The following is a 17,786-nucleotide window of genomic DNA, read 5'->3' as shown; positions in this document are numbered from 1 at the left end:
CTTACTTGCTGTAAACATTTATTTTGTCAAATGCTAATAAGCAAGGAGATCATAAAATTACAAAGAGGTCAGGGAAATGAAAATCATCAAAGAAAAATAGTCCGAAATAAAAACTTAATCGTTAAACAAATATTTGTATTAGACAAGTACAGAATTGAAATATTTACACTCAAGTATTGCTACTTTCCCATACATCTGTTTGCCAATCAAGAGTTTCAGATATCACACACAACATAGTATTGTTTATCTTTTGTGCTGTCTTTCTATGTTGATGACAATGGATGATAAAGTAAACACAAAGAAAGCCCACACTTTACCCAGGATTTGAAACTCAGGACCTCTTTACCTTCCCAGCTTTGCAGTAAATGTTAACCACTACACAATGGTGGCAAACGACCCTTATTTCCTAAATAATACAATGGTGTATCACAATCTTCTGGAAAAACATGTACTGCCTATGCCAGTAAAAAAAATAAAATGAAAGTATTTTATATTAATAAAAATAAGGATAGAGCCAATTAATCAGCATGTCTCATAGATGTCTGGAAAAGGAGGGGGGCAAAGGGAAAATGAATGTCCACCTAAAAATTATATATTTCAATCACAGTAATTTACATTAGGCATTGAAGGAACATGATAATTTCGAACTGAAGCAGTATATGCCTTCTTTGCACCCCCTTGGAAAAATTACCTTGCTTGCACCTCCCTGGAAAAAATCCTCCGTATGTCCATGAATATTCTGTCTTTTTTACACATGGAAGTAACTTTATGTCCTCCTCTGTGGCTTTGTGGCACTGTGCTTTGGACTCAGACGGCAGGATGGGATGGGTTCAAGTCCACCTGGGTTCAGTCTCTTGGTTTTCAGCCTGTGTATAGGACCGGTGGCAACCCACCATCGTGAGGAAATTGGGGAGCTACGCATGAGTAGTGTAACCCGGTCTGGAAACTCTCCTATAACAGCTGGGGGTTCGATGTGCTGACCCCACATCACCCCATTACTGGTTAGGCCAAGGCCCTTCCATAGCTGTGGAGCCATGGGTTATGTTATGGGTTAGGTAACTTTATGTACCTGTATAATTGTTGTACAATAGTGTAACTTCTAAATACATAGTTTCTTTTTCTAAGGCAAAAACATATTGAAGCGACCCAGATTCATACATTAGCTAAGAATGTGATTGAACCATTCAGGTTCTTCATGAAATATTTTGCTATTTAATTTCCAATTGGAATCAATAAATTTGATATTTGTACTCTATCACTAATTTGATATAAGTCTATCGCTAATTAAAAGTATTCTAAATTAATGGGCTTACCTTTCAAAACAGCGATCAACATTATCTGACATTAACAACAACATACATAGCTGTTCGAGGGCAATGAGCTGCATGTCCCTTTCATCACCCTGGCCCATATTCAGCCACTCAAGGAGTGTCTCTGGATCTACTTCAGCCATCTGAAAGAAACAAGAACACATCAATGAACATGTTGCCTAAATATATCGGTAGCAGCTATATCACTACATTATTATCACAATGTATAGGCAAACTATTTGTTCCAATTCAAATATCAAAAGTTTTGTTCCATCAAAGTTTGTTTAAAGTCAACTTTATGCACAGATAGGTTAATCAAGAGGTTAATCAAGACTGGAAGCAAAACCAGTATTCCTTGATTACTAGGTGACAGCATATTACCACTATGGCATCAGGACGAATCAATCAAAATATTAAGTTGTGTTTAACTACCAGATTGAAATGTACAAAATTGATTATCATAACAGTAAATTATCTAGGTTATGTGGACATAATGATAGTACTAGATGTTTTTTTTTTAATTGAAAGAAAGGCTCAAGTGTTTCAAAAAAATATTAAGTACACGTGTGTTAAGGTAAACCCAGGACATATGATTACCAGACTCAGAGAGAGAGAGAGGAGGAAATGAGATAATATATGCATATGTTTTAGGCTAATGCCCACCCATCTCCATTCTTCAGCTTCTGGCAATATCACTCAAACACACACGCACACAAACAAACAAAATAAAAGACAATAAGCATAACACGAATGGGAGCCATTTGAAAATCTTTAGTCAGCACTTCAACAAATCAAATTAAAATATTTTAAGTGTTTCGAAAATTATAATATTATTATAATGTTTTGACTAAATTTAAAAGTTGGAACTGTTTATAATAATATTATAACGCATTTGCCTTTTGGTTGTAGTTAAGCGCTCTCTCCATGGGCATTGGGAGGGAGTGTCTTAACGGGTCCGTCGACCACCACCACCTGGAAATTGGCATCGTTCAAGTTACAAAAAAGCAGAAAGTTTGTTGTTTTTATTGTTAATAACAGAAATAAAGTTTACTTGGTTAGTATTTGAACAGAGTAATCAATGTAAAAAATGCATTACATCAAAAAAAAAATGAGTGAAAAATACAGGAACCAGGTTATATTTTCATATTCTACCATTTCATTTTTAAAAAAATGTTCCACAGTTTTCAGAAAGCGAAACAATATAATTATAGATGAGGTCACACAATGTACAAGTATTTTCTTTTAACTTCTAAAGTCCTTTCTTGAACAACACTTGCAAAAGTTAACAAAATGCAATAATTGTGCATTTCAATACAGTAACTATAAAACATAAAAGAATTAATGGAAAATAGTTGTGCCTGATAATCACTCGGCTTGTGAATCAAATAGCATGATAATAATAAACAACAATAATAATAATAAATTTCGAATAAAATTTATTTAATGAGGTTATATTATTACTGTATAATAACAATTATTTATAACCGTGGTAATCATTATTATTTCTTTCACTGTTGTAATCAAAGTATTGAAATGTTTATAATTAATGTAAGCTTCATTTCAACCTGCAGAAGTATTATCAAAAACGAAACTGTTTGTAGATCAACATTGCCTTGGAAAATATTAGTATTGTCTCTTATATCTGCATCCAAAAACTTCCCAATTTTTTCAAGGTACCTTTGTTTTTCTATGTCACTTAAAAATTTTAAGTGATTCAATTTGTATCCGATCTTTTATAACAAAATTAACTCTAAGACAAATCTGTATTCCACTTGTTTACATTGAGAACTTGGCCAAACTGGAAGTTCCATTCCCACCTTCGATAATCAAATTGTCATATTGATTTTTTTTTGTTTACCCAGGAACATCCCCCATAGTGACTTTCAGCTGCCATCTTTCAATTGGCGTCTAGTTTTGGATTAGTATTTCATGAAATTTTTAATGCCTAAATTGCACTATAATTTGGCAATCAAACTTTTGAAATAAAGTGCCTGGTTTAGGAGTAGCCGGGGGACAAGGGGGGAGAGGGAGGGGCAACATTTCTGTGACTTAAGATAACTGATATAAATTTAGATATTTTGATTTAGAAATTTAAAATGTGCTTAGATAGCTTGAAACTGGTCTTAAAGAGTCTGAAGATAGTGGATAATAAACTGTCGTTTCCTATGTTTACAACTGACATACTGTGCTACATATTGAAAATCAGATGCAGCAAAAGCTAGATGAAAAATCATTGAAGACTGGTGGGAGGAGAAAGATCTTAATTTACATACAAACTCACACATACACGCACGTGTGCAGGCGCCCTTACACGGCACTATCACCCTTTTTTCTTCGATATTATTCTTAGTAAAGTATATTTGAATTCAAACCTAACTGCTTATCTTTGCTGTTGTAACAATCTTGTAAATTTCCAAATCAAAAGTTACAGGAGTGGTCACAAAAATTGTCTGATGCTTATTTTAAAAACAATTCACTGTCAAATCGTAGTGCAATTTATGTATTGACAATTGCATGATATACCAATTTAATAATTAATCAAGATAGTCGCCATTTTCAAGATGGCTGCCGAAAGAAAAATATTCCCCAGCTAAATTATATCCTGAAGTCCTAAACTTTTAGTTTCACTCGTTAAAAAGAAGTTTCCTTCAAATTATACACGGGCTTCCAGTTTCTGACTAGACTAGTAGAACGTAAAAAAAATAATTAGAAAAACGAAGTCTGACAACAATACACAATGTATTGTCAGAAAAAATTGTCACTGTTATGAAATCAATAAAACATGCAATCAAATTGCTAAATTTATATTCCCTTTTGGCAGACAAGTCAGATAATGGTAAAAACCAAGAAGACAGGCAGACAACGTTGTTTATCTGGATAGGGTGTAAATTGTAGGAATTTCAGCGTGTTTTTCACCACAGCCCTAACAACGCCAATCTTCTCCTCACTGTTTCCAATACATAAATTCCAGAAGAAAAACTACAAAGCCGATATATACTATATTCGGTACGTGGCCCAGGGATTTTGGACAGCAATCCAAATACTCTTGGCAACATCGTAACAGGTGACGAAATGCGCTCTGGCCGAGGACCAACACCAGCAAGGAAGTTCAGTGGAAATCACCTGATTCTGAAAATAAGCCACCAACAGCTGAAAGTGAAGTGGATGCTCTTTTTGAACAGCTGAACGAGTGCCCAATGTGTCCCCTCCAGCATTTCGTACAGTGACCCAGACATTGTGCCTGGATGTCTTTTGTTAGCTTGTTACCCTCCGAGGATTTGGGTAATAGGAGGTGGGGAACCATGCGAGCATTGCGCAGAAACTGTTTTGTGTTCTCTGACGTGTGTTGTTTTCAAGTCTTTTTCTGCATGTTGAACTGTTTCGTGGCCGCATTCATTGGTTTTCCTTCTTGCAGGCCAATGAAAAAATTGCGATATCCTATTGTAATAAACATTTTCCGAACATTCTCACCAGAGATTAGAAAAAGTTAAAATCACGAAATGTAAAAGATGTTCCTCGTTTTCCCACATCCTCGATCTGGCAGATGGTGGAAACAGAAGACTAGGTCTAATCTATCCTGTTTTCCGAACGCAGACCATATCTTTGCAACATAGATTGAACATATCCCATGTTTTAGTTCGGACTCTTCTGACATACGCCTGTGTGATACGGATGCAAGATAACCCCAGCTACATTACAAGATTTAGGCAGCGCAGAACAAAGCGCTCAGAATTATAACAGCAGCGGACAGATTCACGCCAAACGTTGAAATACATGACGCATTGGATTTATGAGGAAAAGCATATTGAAAGTATGGGCACTCCTACCGCATCACTCCAACCAGACCATCAGCGAAATAGGACAGAGATATCCTAGAGCCACGTGTACAGGGTCAAGGAAGTTAGTAATAAGTTGTGTTTTATACAGCGTATATTGATACACTTGTACAATGAATTGTATCTTCTGCAAATATGCTGTACAAATGAAACAAAATACCGGAGTACAACTTGAGGCGAGTGTGCAAGCTCCGCAGGATAGACGGCCAATGACGAAAGGCAACTTCATACATGCTTCGTACACCCAACGGCAAAAGAAACAGTAGGCGAATTGTCCATCACCATTTTCATTCGGCCTGTATTACACAATGTGATGGAAATGGATTGAAATAATGATGCCAATAAGCAGAGAACAATGCCTGCTTCGAATCAACATAGTTTCATTCCTTAAAACAACACAGGATGTAGAATAAAAAGTAATTAAAATAGTGGTGGACAATTTGCCTACCATTATCTTTGCCGTTGATTGTACGCAACCACTGTAAAGTTGCACGAATCTTTCAACACACTAACCGCCATGAAAGGAACACTGAAAGACTCCAATACGCGATACGCTACAGTTGCGGGGAGGAATAAGGAAGAATCCAGACCTGCTATAATGATTAATGTGAACAATTTTTTGAGTCAGTCCAACCAAGGAGAAACTCATTTATAAAAAAAAGCCATGACAAATTTATTTTGTGGATTAAACTGTAATCACAGATCTGTGTAGATTATTCGTCAAAGTTTCTTTTTTAAATCCATTGTATGCTCAGCTAAGCTAATTGGGACAGAACCTACAGTTTAATGTGGTATCCGACCCTATACAGTGTGCCGCCATCGGGGAGACCCCGCTTGCACCGAACTGTGCCATGAAAGCAAAGATCTATTTCCAGTGATAATTTTTTTACGAAACTGTTACTTTCTGAATATCGACTCGCTTCCTACTAGTCCTAAAAAGTTGCATGCTACGAAATAACAATCGAGAGAACACATCAATTATACTAAAGGCAATCATCAAGAAGAGATTTTTCTATACTTTAGTGCCGTAGTAAAACTCTTTTTATGAAGACTTCTTATTTATCAACTTTATCTACTAATATTAGCATATATATATTTTCCCCTCACACGCAATACTTCGTCGATAGTTTACAGTGCGATGGATAAAGTTCGTAATTTTCCTGAAATTCTTATCTAAGATAAGAGAGTGCAGTGCCTAACTGATATGAGCAGCTCTTGCACCAAAACCATAATTTATAGTTTAAAAAAATCATCAGATAGTACAATTACATCACACGATATAAGACAATCTGATCCCGTCCCGACAAAGCAATAGGAACGAAAAATCTATCCAAGTTCGGACTCCATTTACGATTTTTACATTTTGTATCAAGTTTTATCCAACACAAACATATTCTGCTTTCTTTAATGTTATTAAATTGAAAGAAAATCTCAATGAAGAAGTATACCGTGTGTTGTTACCAATTCTGAAAGCGAGATATTTTAATTATCATACACATTTATCGTCTCCATTAAGAGCAACTTCCGCCATTAAAATCAACTTGCTCAAGCATTCCGAAATCCATTTCTACACACGACACTTTCCCGTGTGGAAACCAACAAATTCTTAATGACCTAACTTGAACAAGAGCTTTCTTTGTTCGCATAACAAAGAGAGCTGACGAGTGCCCAAACACGGCACAGCAAGTTTCCTGCTTCAGCCAGCACAAGGTAGAACGGTGACTCAGGCTAACGGAACCTTCCGCGGGCACATTTCTCAACGTAGACAGGCTGAGGACATTGCACGCCTTCAAAAAAATCTTTTCATGGTCACTAGACAGGCTGCTATGTCCATTTTCGTACCCACGAACGGGGTCATCGTCTATGGCAAAGCATCTTTTCTGACTTCCTGCTCTTGAAAGGAATCTTCAAACTTCTTCGTTGTCGCTTTTCTGCCATTTTTGGCTAATTGCGACGATGATTTTATTTTATTTTGTTATTTAGCGTCACTTTTCTGCCATTTTGGCTAATCGCGACAATGAGGATTAGTGTTAGGCGATATCATCTAGACGATATATAGTCACAATATTTTGGCGATATATATCGTGTCGACGATATACAGTTTGGCGATATATATCGTGTTAATGATATATGTTAACGATATATCGCCGATATCACGATACGGAAAAAGTATCGTATCGTCTGTGACGATATATCGCGATATCAAATTTCCGATATCGTCCTGAGTATGATATAATGAAATTGATGAAGAGGGACTCACAAAGAACAACCATGCCGCGGCTGGGATTTGAACCCGGGACCCTTGGCGCCGTAGCGCGCTGTGCTAACCACTCAGCCGGATATCGGCACAAAGTAACTCGAACCAGGGGGCTTCAGTAGCTAGATCGTTACTCGGTGACTCAAAAAATGGCGAAATTTCTTGGCGCACTGACAAAATTATTGTCGTGCACACAATAAATGCAATGGATATGATTCATGCAAGAGTCAAATATGATGACGAAGCATGTTTGTAGAAATATGGGATCACTGGGATACAAGAATTGCGAACTTGCGAAGAAGATAGTGCTGATTTATAGATAACAGTTGGGGGGGGGGGGGGGGAAACATAAAATGGAGTAAGAAGGGTAGATGTTGACTGGATGACTGGAGGAGGGAAGTCTTTCTGCCCGTCCTTCCAAAATTTCTCCTCGATCTTGTTACCAACTCCACAAAATATTTTATATTAGCGCCACTGCTGTGAAATGGTAGGAAGAACAAAAAGAGCCAGAAAAGTGGGAGGAGAAGTTCAACGTCAATTTTATTGTTTCAAATTAATTCAAGACTACTTTTGAACAACTACGTAGGTTGATTACGGGAGACAAAAGCCATGATGAAAGTTCATGCGGGAAGGAAAAAAACTAATTCCATCTCACAGTTTTATTGTATGAAACAGTGGCGTATATAGTGTGTGTCCGAACTCACCGAAAATCTCTTAAGTGTAATTTCAGACATTATAGAAAATGCAGCAAGATAGATGCATCATAGCTGACGAATAAAGCATGTGGGAGTGTTGCGAGTGTCAAAAACAAGAAACTTGCTAGAGAACGAAGCGGGATAATCCAATTGCATAGGATATAATGCACCACTCTCGCTGTGGTTGCTTGGAACTTTCATTGGGTTGATAATACTTCATTTTTTAAAGAGTATATTTGTTTAATACCGACGAAAAGATCTCTGCACTAAATTTCTAGATGAAGTAGAACTTCTCGCATATAATTTCATTTCAGTCCCAGTAATTTACATAATGGAGATGCAGGGCTGTAATAATTTCAAACTCAAGTGGTGTTTTTTGATGGGGGCAACACTATTATTATTGGTAATATACTTCGTTTACCACCTGGAAAAAAATCTGCGGACGTCCATGATTAGGGGGGGAATTGCCCCCTTGCCCCACCCCCGTGCGCAAGCCTATGACTAGGTTAGTCAATTCTACTAAGAAAATAGGGAAAATGAGTGTGTGGAAACCAGGAAAGGTTGTAAAAAAGAAGGATGTAGTATGTCAGCGATAAAGGGAACACGCCTAACCACAAATAGTTTACATTTCTTCCATATTCTGATTAATCGCACACTTACTATTTTTCTGCTTACTTTCATGCATCTCTCTAGGAAGTAGGCAAATGTAATCGTCACACGAACATGTGATTTGAAGGAAGGGCCGGAGTGACTCACCGGCCCAAAATCCCGATGCGTTCTGTCTCCATTAGAGTAACGAAAAGATTGGAACACCCTTGCCAAAAGAACGGCTACTAGCAGATGTAAATTTTACGGTTATTCCTCTAGTTCATAGTTTCTCAACCTATGGGGCGGGACCCACTGGTGGGTCCCGAGAGGGCGTTTGATGGGTTGCGAAGTCGAGCTCGAAAACACTGTGTCTTTAAAAACTATTACATTTAAATCAGGGCTGGCCCAGCCCAGCTTTCCCCACGCGGTTTTTTTCATAAAAACAGACCTTGAAAAAACCCACCAAAAACCCACTAAAAATGTGTTTTATTTTTCAGAAAATGTTGTAAATTATTGCTTTAAATAATTGTAAGGTTCTAGAATTGTCAACAGTTTGAGAAAAATTGTAAAATAAAAGCTTCGCCAAGCTTATATTACTCAAAATAATTAATGTGGTACAAGTCACAGTGGTTTTTTTCAGGATATTTTTCTCAAATCATGCTAGAAATAGACTTTTAACAGAAATAATACGAACATATATCCAAGAAACAAAAATCAAGAGAGTCTGAAATATTTAGATAAAAAATTTGAACGAACAAAGCTTATAATTTTGAAATGTGGTAGCACTTTAGATATCAGTCACTTCCGTATGTGCACAAGCCACATAGTTTCACCTGTGACGATCAACTCTTACAATAATGTTTTCCATGAATAAAACATTACAAAGAAGAATTGAGTACATGTTATTGAAATGTCGTGAAAGTAGAATAAAGTTAAAAAAAAAAAAAAGGTAAAGTGTTCCCCTGTGCTTAGCACCACGCCATGAAGGCGTATAGGGGGTGGGGGTAACGCGCCACACTTTCTTGATCCGGTCGTGAGTGGGGGTGATGTGATCAGCACCGCGCCCCCGACCGCCTTTACCCCCCAGGTACCCATGTTATTCGACGCTGGGTGGGCGCCAGGGCCGCTTCCAACGTTAGAAAAGTTCCCGGATTTGAACCGGCCGGGGATCGAACCCGGGACCTTTAGCATGGTAGTCAGACGCGTTACCGACTAATAAAGTTAATTGTGGTATAATTAAACCAAACACTTTCCAAATGATTCATTTCATTTCTCAAAATTTAGTATGTGTGCAAATGTTCTGTTATCTTTCCAATGCCTTCCACTGAGCCAGTGACCTCTCCCTCCCTCCAGTTCAGTGCATTGATATTGAACGTAATGGGTTGCTTGCCCATGTAGGATAAATGTTATTTGTGGTTAGGAGCTTTATGTGCAAGAAGTCTAGCACTCTCATAATCTAGCACGATTTCTTTTTATCTTAAATATATGGTGTGTGGGGTGTGTGACACCAAAATATTTTAAAATTTATTTTACTTATGAGGTAGAATACGATCGTAGCTGAAATGTTACGAAAAAATGTCAAGGAAAATACTTTCGTCTAAAGAGGATCTTAGTCTCGACCACTGGCGAAAGTGAGCATGAGCTAACTAGATGAGTTCACGTAGAAATTTCAGTTCACGGGCACAATAAGGGTGACAGCTTATAACAGTTGGGCTGAAAAGTTCTTAGGCTGACTCATAGATGGCGTTACTAGAATTAAATCCATGTGATTTTTACTTATTACTAACCTTCAAAAGATACGTGTATAAATTTCACAGCTGCCGGATAATTAGTTCGTGAGATATAGCATTGTGAGTGAAGCAGCTTTTGTTATTGTGAAAAAATGGATAAAAAAGAATTTCGTGTGTTAATAAAGCATTGCTTTTTGGCGAAAAAAAATACTGTTGAAGCCAAGGCTTGGCTTGATAAACATTATTCGGACTCTGCACCAGGAAAATCAACCGTTGAGAAGTGGTTTGCTAAATTTAAACGAGGCGAAATGAGCATCGAAGACGATGCACGCAGTGGACGCCCCAAAGAGGCTGTTACCGAAGAAAACATCAAAAAAGTCCACAAAATAATTTTAAATGATCGTAAAGTGAAGTTGATCGAGATAGCTGAGACTTTAAAAATATCAAAGGAACGTGTTGGACATATTGTGCATGAATATTTGAACATGCGAAAGCTGTGTGCAAAATGGGTGCCGCGCGTGCTCACAATCGATCAAAAGCAACAACGTTTTGATGATTCGGAGCAATGTTTAGCGATATTCAACCGTAATAAACAGGAATTTTTCCGTCGATATATTACAATGGATAAAACATGGCTCCATAACTACACTCCAGAGTCCAATCGACAGTCAGCCGAGTGGACTGCACGTGATGAACCGAATCCAAAGCGTGGAAAGACGCAACAGTCGGCTGGCAAGGTTATGGCATCAGTATTCTGGGATGCGCATGGTATTATATTCATCGATTACCTCAAAAAGGGCCAGACCATCAACAGCGATTATTACATAGCGTTGTTGGAGCGTTTAAAGGATGAAATTACGAAAAAACGGCCCCATTTGAAGAAGAAAAAAGTGCTGTTTCATCAAGACAATGCACCGTGTCACAAATCAATGAAAACGATGGCAAAATTATATGAATTAGACTACGAATTGCTTCCCCATCCACCATATTCTCCAGATCTGGCCCCCAGTGACTTTTTCCTGTTTGCAGACCTTAAAAGAATGCTCGCTGGAAAGAAATTTAGCACTGATGAAGAGGTAATCGCCGAAACTGAGGCCTATTTTGAGGCTAAAGAGAAATCGTACTATAAAAATGGCATCGAAAAATTGTATGACCGCTATAATCGTTGTATCGCCCTCGAAGGCAACTATATTGAATAATAAAATAGAATTTTATCAAAAAAATATTTTTTACTATGTTAGCCTACGAACTTTTCAGCCCAACTGTTAGTGGAACGCAAACGCCTTTATTCAATTTTAAATTCAAAAGAATTTATTACAGTTTTAATAAGCACCATAAATCGCAAGCACAAAAAAAAGCGATGGGAAATAATACTAATACATCAGCGCAATACTGATCTGAATGAAACTTACAGTGTAGTGTCGGGAAAGTTTCTACCTACCTTCGCTTTCGTATTTGAATTCGTCCATTTGATGGTAAACTAAGAGCGTCTTCCGGGTTGAACAGTATACAACATGCCATGCTGTTGTGGTGAGAAATGTTGCAATGGCAGGTTCGTTTTCAAGCAATGTGTGTGAATCAGCATAATGTAAACAACATTTTATTCTGATGTCGTAAATGCACACATCGCCTTCAGCTTACATTATTTTACGTTGCATATTCCAACCGCTAGATTCAGAAATCCTTCTCAAAAAATAGCTGAAACAGAAATTAGGACTTCCTAAGTGATGTGAAGAAAAAAGCGTGATGGATACGTCTTTATTTATTTTATTGATCGTCGCTTATCTGCCATTTTTGGATAAACGTGACGACGATGATGGGCAATGATATGATGGAATTGATGGACACACAAAAGAAAGCTCATGCCCAGGCCAAGACCTCGAACCCGGGACCCTTGGCGTCTTCACGCACTGTGCTAACCACTCCGCCATGGAGGTGAGCTGACTGTTGGAATCGTGGTGGGAAACTTGATGGAAGGCCATGGCGAAAATGCAAGATCAGTGTTGCGATGGACTAGAAAAAAATGAACAAGACTGGATCGAACTTACCCAGGAAGGGCGGTGTTCATGTGGTAATGAACTTTTAGTTCTTAGGAATGTTAAGAGTTATTATAATAGCCCTTAGTATTCAAGATGGCGGCAAATATGGATCCTGCGTCGGCCGAGCGCTTTGTGTGCACTCTCGCCACAGATAGTTCCAGGTTCGAGTCCTGGCAAGGTCCTTCATCAATTTCATTGGCGACGATGAGGATGGGTCGCTTCTCTAATTAAGAGAAGCAAGGTAAAATAATGATTGTTTTGGTTTATTTTACTTCGCTACAACATTTGACTAATCGCGAAAATGAGGATGATACGATGATACTCCTGGCGTCGTAGCAAGTTGTGATAACCACTCCGCCACGGATGTCGGCACGACGTAAAATACGAAAACAGGAAACACAAAAAATATGTAAAAATACTATGGGTCCCCTTAACCTTCATTAATAATTTACAGTGTGGAAGTTGGCCCACGCCTCAAAAATTCCTTACCAACAACTGGTTTACTGACGGTCTGCACATTACGAGTAAGATGTATGTTAGTGTTATGTTTATACATAATGGGTATGAAGAAGCAAGGAGTTTGTGAACTGCAAAGAGTTTGAGAATCACTGGTGTTAACTTTTCCTACTGATCCATTTTGGTACTGGCAACACTGGCTCTTTGCTCCGAAGTAGCTCCCACACGTATGCAGGCGAGCCCCGAGAAAGTTAATTCGTAGTACAAACTGTGCTGACTCCGTACTTGCAACAGTTGTCGGGCATTGTTTCACAAGCATCTGCTCATTGTTTCCAGCTTTAACCGGCAAGCAATTCCCCCGACTTCCAAGCAGTTCTTTGTTCGTGAACTCGTGACGTGGAAGATAAGAACTTGGCATAAGCGATCGGGTAACGGGCTTAGAACAAAGGGAAACGACTTATTTATATATCTGGTGGAGAGTGTGCTTACCAACAAACAGTGCTTATAGAAAAGTATAACACACTTGATGACCAAGGCTCGCAAGTTGACGAGTCGGTTTTTTCTTTTGTTTTTTCTCGGGACTAAACATAAAAATTGTGTTTCCCTTCAGCAAAGGCCAGAAAACATTTTTTTTTTAATTCTTAGCCATTTTGGGGATTTATGTTCCTTTGCATTATTTTTTATAGTATTTGAGGAAGCACGTATCCAAAGGGGAGCTCAGGGGGACTTGTGCCCCTCCGGAAAATTTTCGCCTTACGCTATAGACAAAACAAGTTTGTTCCTTTCATTCATGAAATAAAATATTTTGACCGTGATTTCACAAGAGAAATAATATTCCTTGATGCTGCACGAACTTTCTGACTGAGTAGTCAGCACGAACTGCTGCCTGCAGATGGCAATGTCAATGGTCCACCGACTCTTCAAGATCTGTCACAAGGCTGGAAAATGTCAGGTACTGTTAAGGTACTACTAACGCATCTTACTTCAGTCCAGTTATCCAAAACGAAAAGATAAAAACTTTAAAAATCTTGCACTCGAGTTTAATGAATCACTATTCTACCATATTAGGAGACGAACCTTTAGTAGGAGCTTAGTTCGATATGTTTTCCGATTCACTGTGTTCGAGATTTCCTTTGGTGCATATATGACATGACTCTTGAAGCCGGAACTGCGTTTTGAACACTTGTTTTAGGTCTAAATATAAACAACGTAGTGGGTCTCGGCTTCGATAGAGCTGGAAACGTTCGAGGACACATCGCTGGCGGAATGGAGAAATATCCCAGGGCTGTCTACGCCCACAGTTTGAATCTCGCGCTGTTGAGCAGAGGTGTTCATTTCGTGGGTCACAACTTCGGAATGAGAGATACTTGTTCCTTGTTTTAAAACGCCACAGTGTCAAAAAAGCTCAACCAGACAAAACAGCGCCTGGTGCGCATTGCGAGCGATACGAGATTCACAGAGACCTGTCCGAGGGAAAGACAACGGCGTCTTCAACAGCAGCACAATTGTTGTTTGCAATAAAGAGCCAATTCGTCGTTCCTGCTAGTGTGAAGAAATTCCTAGTCTCCCACTGCCTTTGTCAAGGTATGGTGACCGGCAATACCCTGTCCCAGCTAACTGTGGAGCAGGACCGCGCATAGCGGCAGAGGAGGAGGAGGGAAATCGAGTGGTGAAAGCGCAGCGTTGCCAACCGTACAGTCCTGATCGTACATGTACGGACGTACGGTTCAGCCGTACGCTAAATGTCAAAATTTCCACTTGCTATTTTTACCCTAATATTTCCCTAAGAAATTCTTAAACCAAGCGAACGGACCTGGAGACAAACATACGGTCCGTTTGCCATGTGCGTACGGTATTATCGTTTTCAAAAGTTTGCAACGCTGCAGAGCGAAGGAGAGAAAGTGGGTAACTCAAGTCGTCCATTACGCAATCCCGTTTCTGTCACTGTTCATTGGTGGAGCCGTCTCGCGTCACTACTTGCGCAAAGACTTGTTCTCGTTTGCCTGGTCTACAGTTAACTGTTACGGGGTTTAGTTTCCCTGCTATGCGTTGTGTATTTCCTAACTCTACGCCGATAAGTGGGTTTTAATGACAAATTTTCAGTGGCAAGTTCTGCTACCGCCGTAGAGTTAGGCAATACGCATTGCAGAAAACCCGGTATTTCAGGATCAAGGTGTCCCATTTTTATTGCGGGCGATTGTAACTACCGGGTGTTTCAACAGAAACGCCGTGATTTCAAACGACCCTAAAAAAATATTTAGTATATTCACAGTAATAATTTGTATATGTTATGATTGACAAAAGTCTAAAATTTAATTTTTGGCAACCTATAATCCACATGAACGAAGGAGACACCTCTGTACGCACAAAAGGTTTTGGTATGGTGGTATATCGAAACGTGGCTTGATTGGACCTTTCTTTTTTTTATGGCTATGTCACGTCAGAAAATTATTTGCAAATGCTGCAGGAATACTGTACTTCATTCCTGGTCTTCGACGGAAACGTTGTCCAATTCGTCAGCAATGGTTACAGCAAGACGGAGCTAGGCCGCATACAACTGAACCTGTCCTGACAATCGCTACACACATTTATTTCAAAATGGTTTAGAGTGGCCTCCAACTAGCCCTGATTTAAACCCGTGAGACTATTTGTTGCGGGGTTTCCTACAGCAGGGAGTTTTCAAACGAGGACTGCGATTACTAGATGATTTGAAAGCAAAACACTGTACTGCACAAGTTAATCGTGCAACCCTTGGTCAGATATTTGACAACATGTGCAACCAGGTGCAAGAAGTGATAAATCGTCAAGGTGGACATTTCGAACATGTTTTACATTCAACTTTTGCGTTTTCCCTATCAGATTATGTAATTATTTTTTTTTTAGTAGTTATCATAAATATTTTAAAATGCTATTTGAAATCATGGCGTTTCTGTTGAAACACCCGGTAGAAAAACCTACCTTATGGCTTGGCTGCAGTGATACAATATGCATAAAATGTGATTCAAGTATTGAAATACAGTAAAACCTCGTTAATCCGGTTGACCGGTTTAACGAAGGTCCGGATTAACCGAAATAACCTAAAAGACCAGTAGAAAGTGCATTAAAACTCCGTTTATAGCAACAAAACACGTTTTATATTATGTTGCATTTAAAGGGCATAGTAGACCTAAATACACTACACAGTACAGTACAAAGTCTGCAGGAAACAGAATTTCATCAGTGGTTGACTTTTTGGGGGGGGGGAGGGCTTGTCCGGATTAAGCGAAGTCCGGCTTATCGGGGCACGGATTAACCAGGTTTTACTGTATCTGAGACAAAAAGCGGCCCAAGGTGTGAATACTTGTTTGGTTGAAGTACAACCAGCGATCCTAAAACAGCAATAATTTTAAAGTATAGTATTTTGAGAACCGTGTTTGGATCCCCTGTTGGGTGGCATTGCAACAGCTTGAGGAGAAAAATTGCAAACAAGGAATTTCTTTGTTCGGATTCAGTTACCCCTCCAATGTAAATTAGAGGATATGAAGCAGTTGAAGAACATGGCACAGTACGCAAGTGAAATAACTTTTCCTGAAATGAAGAGGGGTACGTATGCTTCGTGTTGTCAGAATGAAGCAGTCACCGGACTTACTAAACGCACTGGATGCCTGTGATCCCGCATGATTCTACGCGTAGCAGTGACAACGCCCATGTCGACAACTTCCGTACAAAGGTCGTTTTGCACCATGAAGAGGATAAAAAACTTACGAAATCGGATGAATAGCAAGAGACCAAGAATTGCTTTCAGTCCATATTTATTTACCTCAAATATTACATATTGTTGCTACTATTGCCGTGATTATACTTTATCAGCATTCCCAATTAATTTGGTACATTTTCAGGAAATTTTGAAATAAATTTCCAGACCATTCCGCCATGCATTAACGTGATTGTAAGCAGGTTTTAAATGTTACCCTACAATTGCTATTCAAGAGAATAAAAGTTTATTCAACATTGTTCAACATAAGTGGATAAAATGGCCTCCCCGATGACGCAGTGGCTACTTTGTCGACTTGTAATCAAGGGGTCCCGGGTCTAATAACCTGTAGAAGCACATTGTGGTTCGGATCCCATTTTAAACTGTAGGTCCAGTATCAATTAAGCCTTTCTGTGCAAAGAGTGAACTTAAAAAACAAAATCAATCAATAAATGAACGAAAACTATAAAGACGTCCTTACATAGAATAGCTCCCAACTAAAAAGCTGGTACAGGGGGGTGGGAACGTAATTTATTATAATTCTAACATCCTGGTAAGTGCAAACACTTGATTTTCTCAGGTTTTTTATGTATTTTACCTGACTTTTAAGAGGTTTTCACGTCAGTGTAAACACTATTTTTCAAGCCCCTTTAGGTTGGCGAAAACGCCTAAACCAAAACATCAAAATGTGAAAAGTCGTGATGACCAGTCTCCTCCATTTATTTGCCACTCAAACAATGCATATTCAACTATGCCCTTCTATTCATCTGCACCAGACGGCTAAAGAGAAGGGCAGAGTTGAATATGGCCGCTTTCTTATGTTAATAGTTGCCGCTCTGATCTTTATAGCTTATCGTTTACCTGCAGGCAAACAACCTGGTTGTCTGCTCGAAGTCGATACTTTACAGAAGATAATAATGCTTCAGATAGAATCTTTGATTTTCTGGTTAACGCTTCACATGAAGATCAACCAGGAGATTCCAGGCTAGCTAGGCTATCTGCGAAGCCAAAAGCCTAGAAAATAAAGTACTGAAGAAAAATCGATTAGAATCTGTGAGTTAACCTGATTTCAAAATGAAGATAATGGCGATTCTGAAGTTGGCAACCTGAATTCTTAGGAGTTCGGCACCCTGAATTCTTAA

The 17,786-nt window shown here is 38.8% G+C and overlaps 1 protein-coding gene across 10 annotated transcripts in view; it reads right to left on the bottom strand.

The window, feature by feature from the left end:
* The window catches only part of Ufd4 (ubiquitin fusion-degradation 4-like), a 219,528-nt gene that overhangs the window by 143,208 nt on the left and 58,534 nt on the right, over positions 1-17,786 (bottom strand). For all 10 annotated transcript variants that reach the window (XM_083125212.1, XM_083125216.1, XM_083125220.1 and 7 more), the window contains exon 3: positions 1,314-1,453. In XM_083125212.1, the coding sequence (XP_082981338.1) occupies positions 1,314-1,453 (140 nt within the window). The remainder of the gene's footprint in view (positions 1-1,313; positions 1,454-17,786) is intronic.

The sequence above is a fragment of the Lepisma saccharinum genome, chromosome 7 (genome assembly GCF_977018435.1).
Source record: "Lepisma saccharinum chromosome 7, izLepSacc3.1, whole genome shotgun sequence".
Taxonomy (NCBI): domain Eukaryota; kingdom Metazoa; phylum Arthropoda; class Insecta; order Zygentoma; family Lepismatidae; genus Lepisma; species Lepisma saccharinum.
This window is presented reverse-complemented; position numbering and strand designations above follow the sequence as displayed.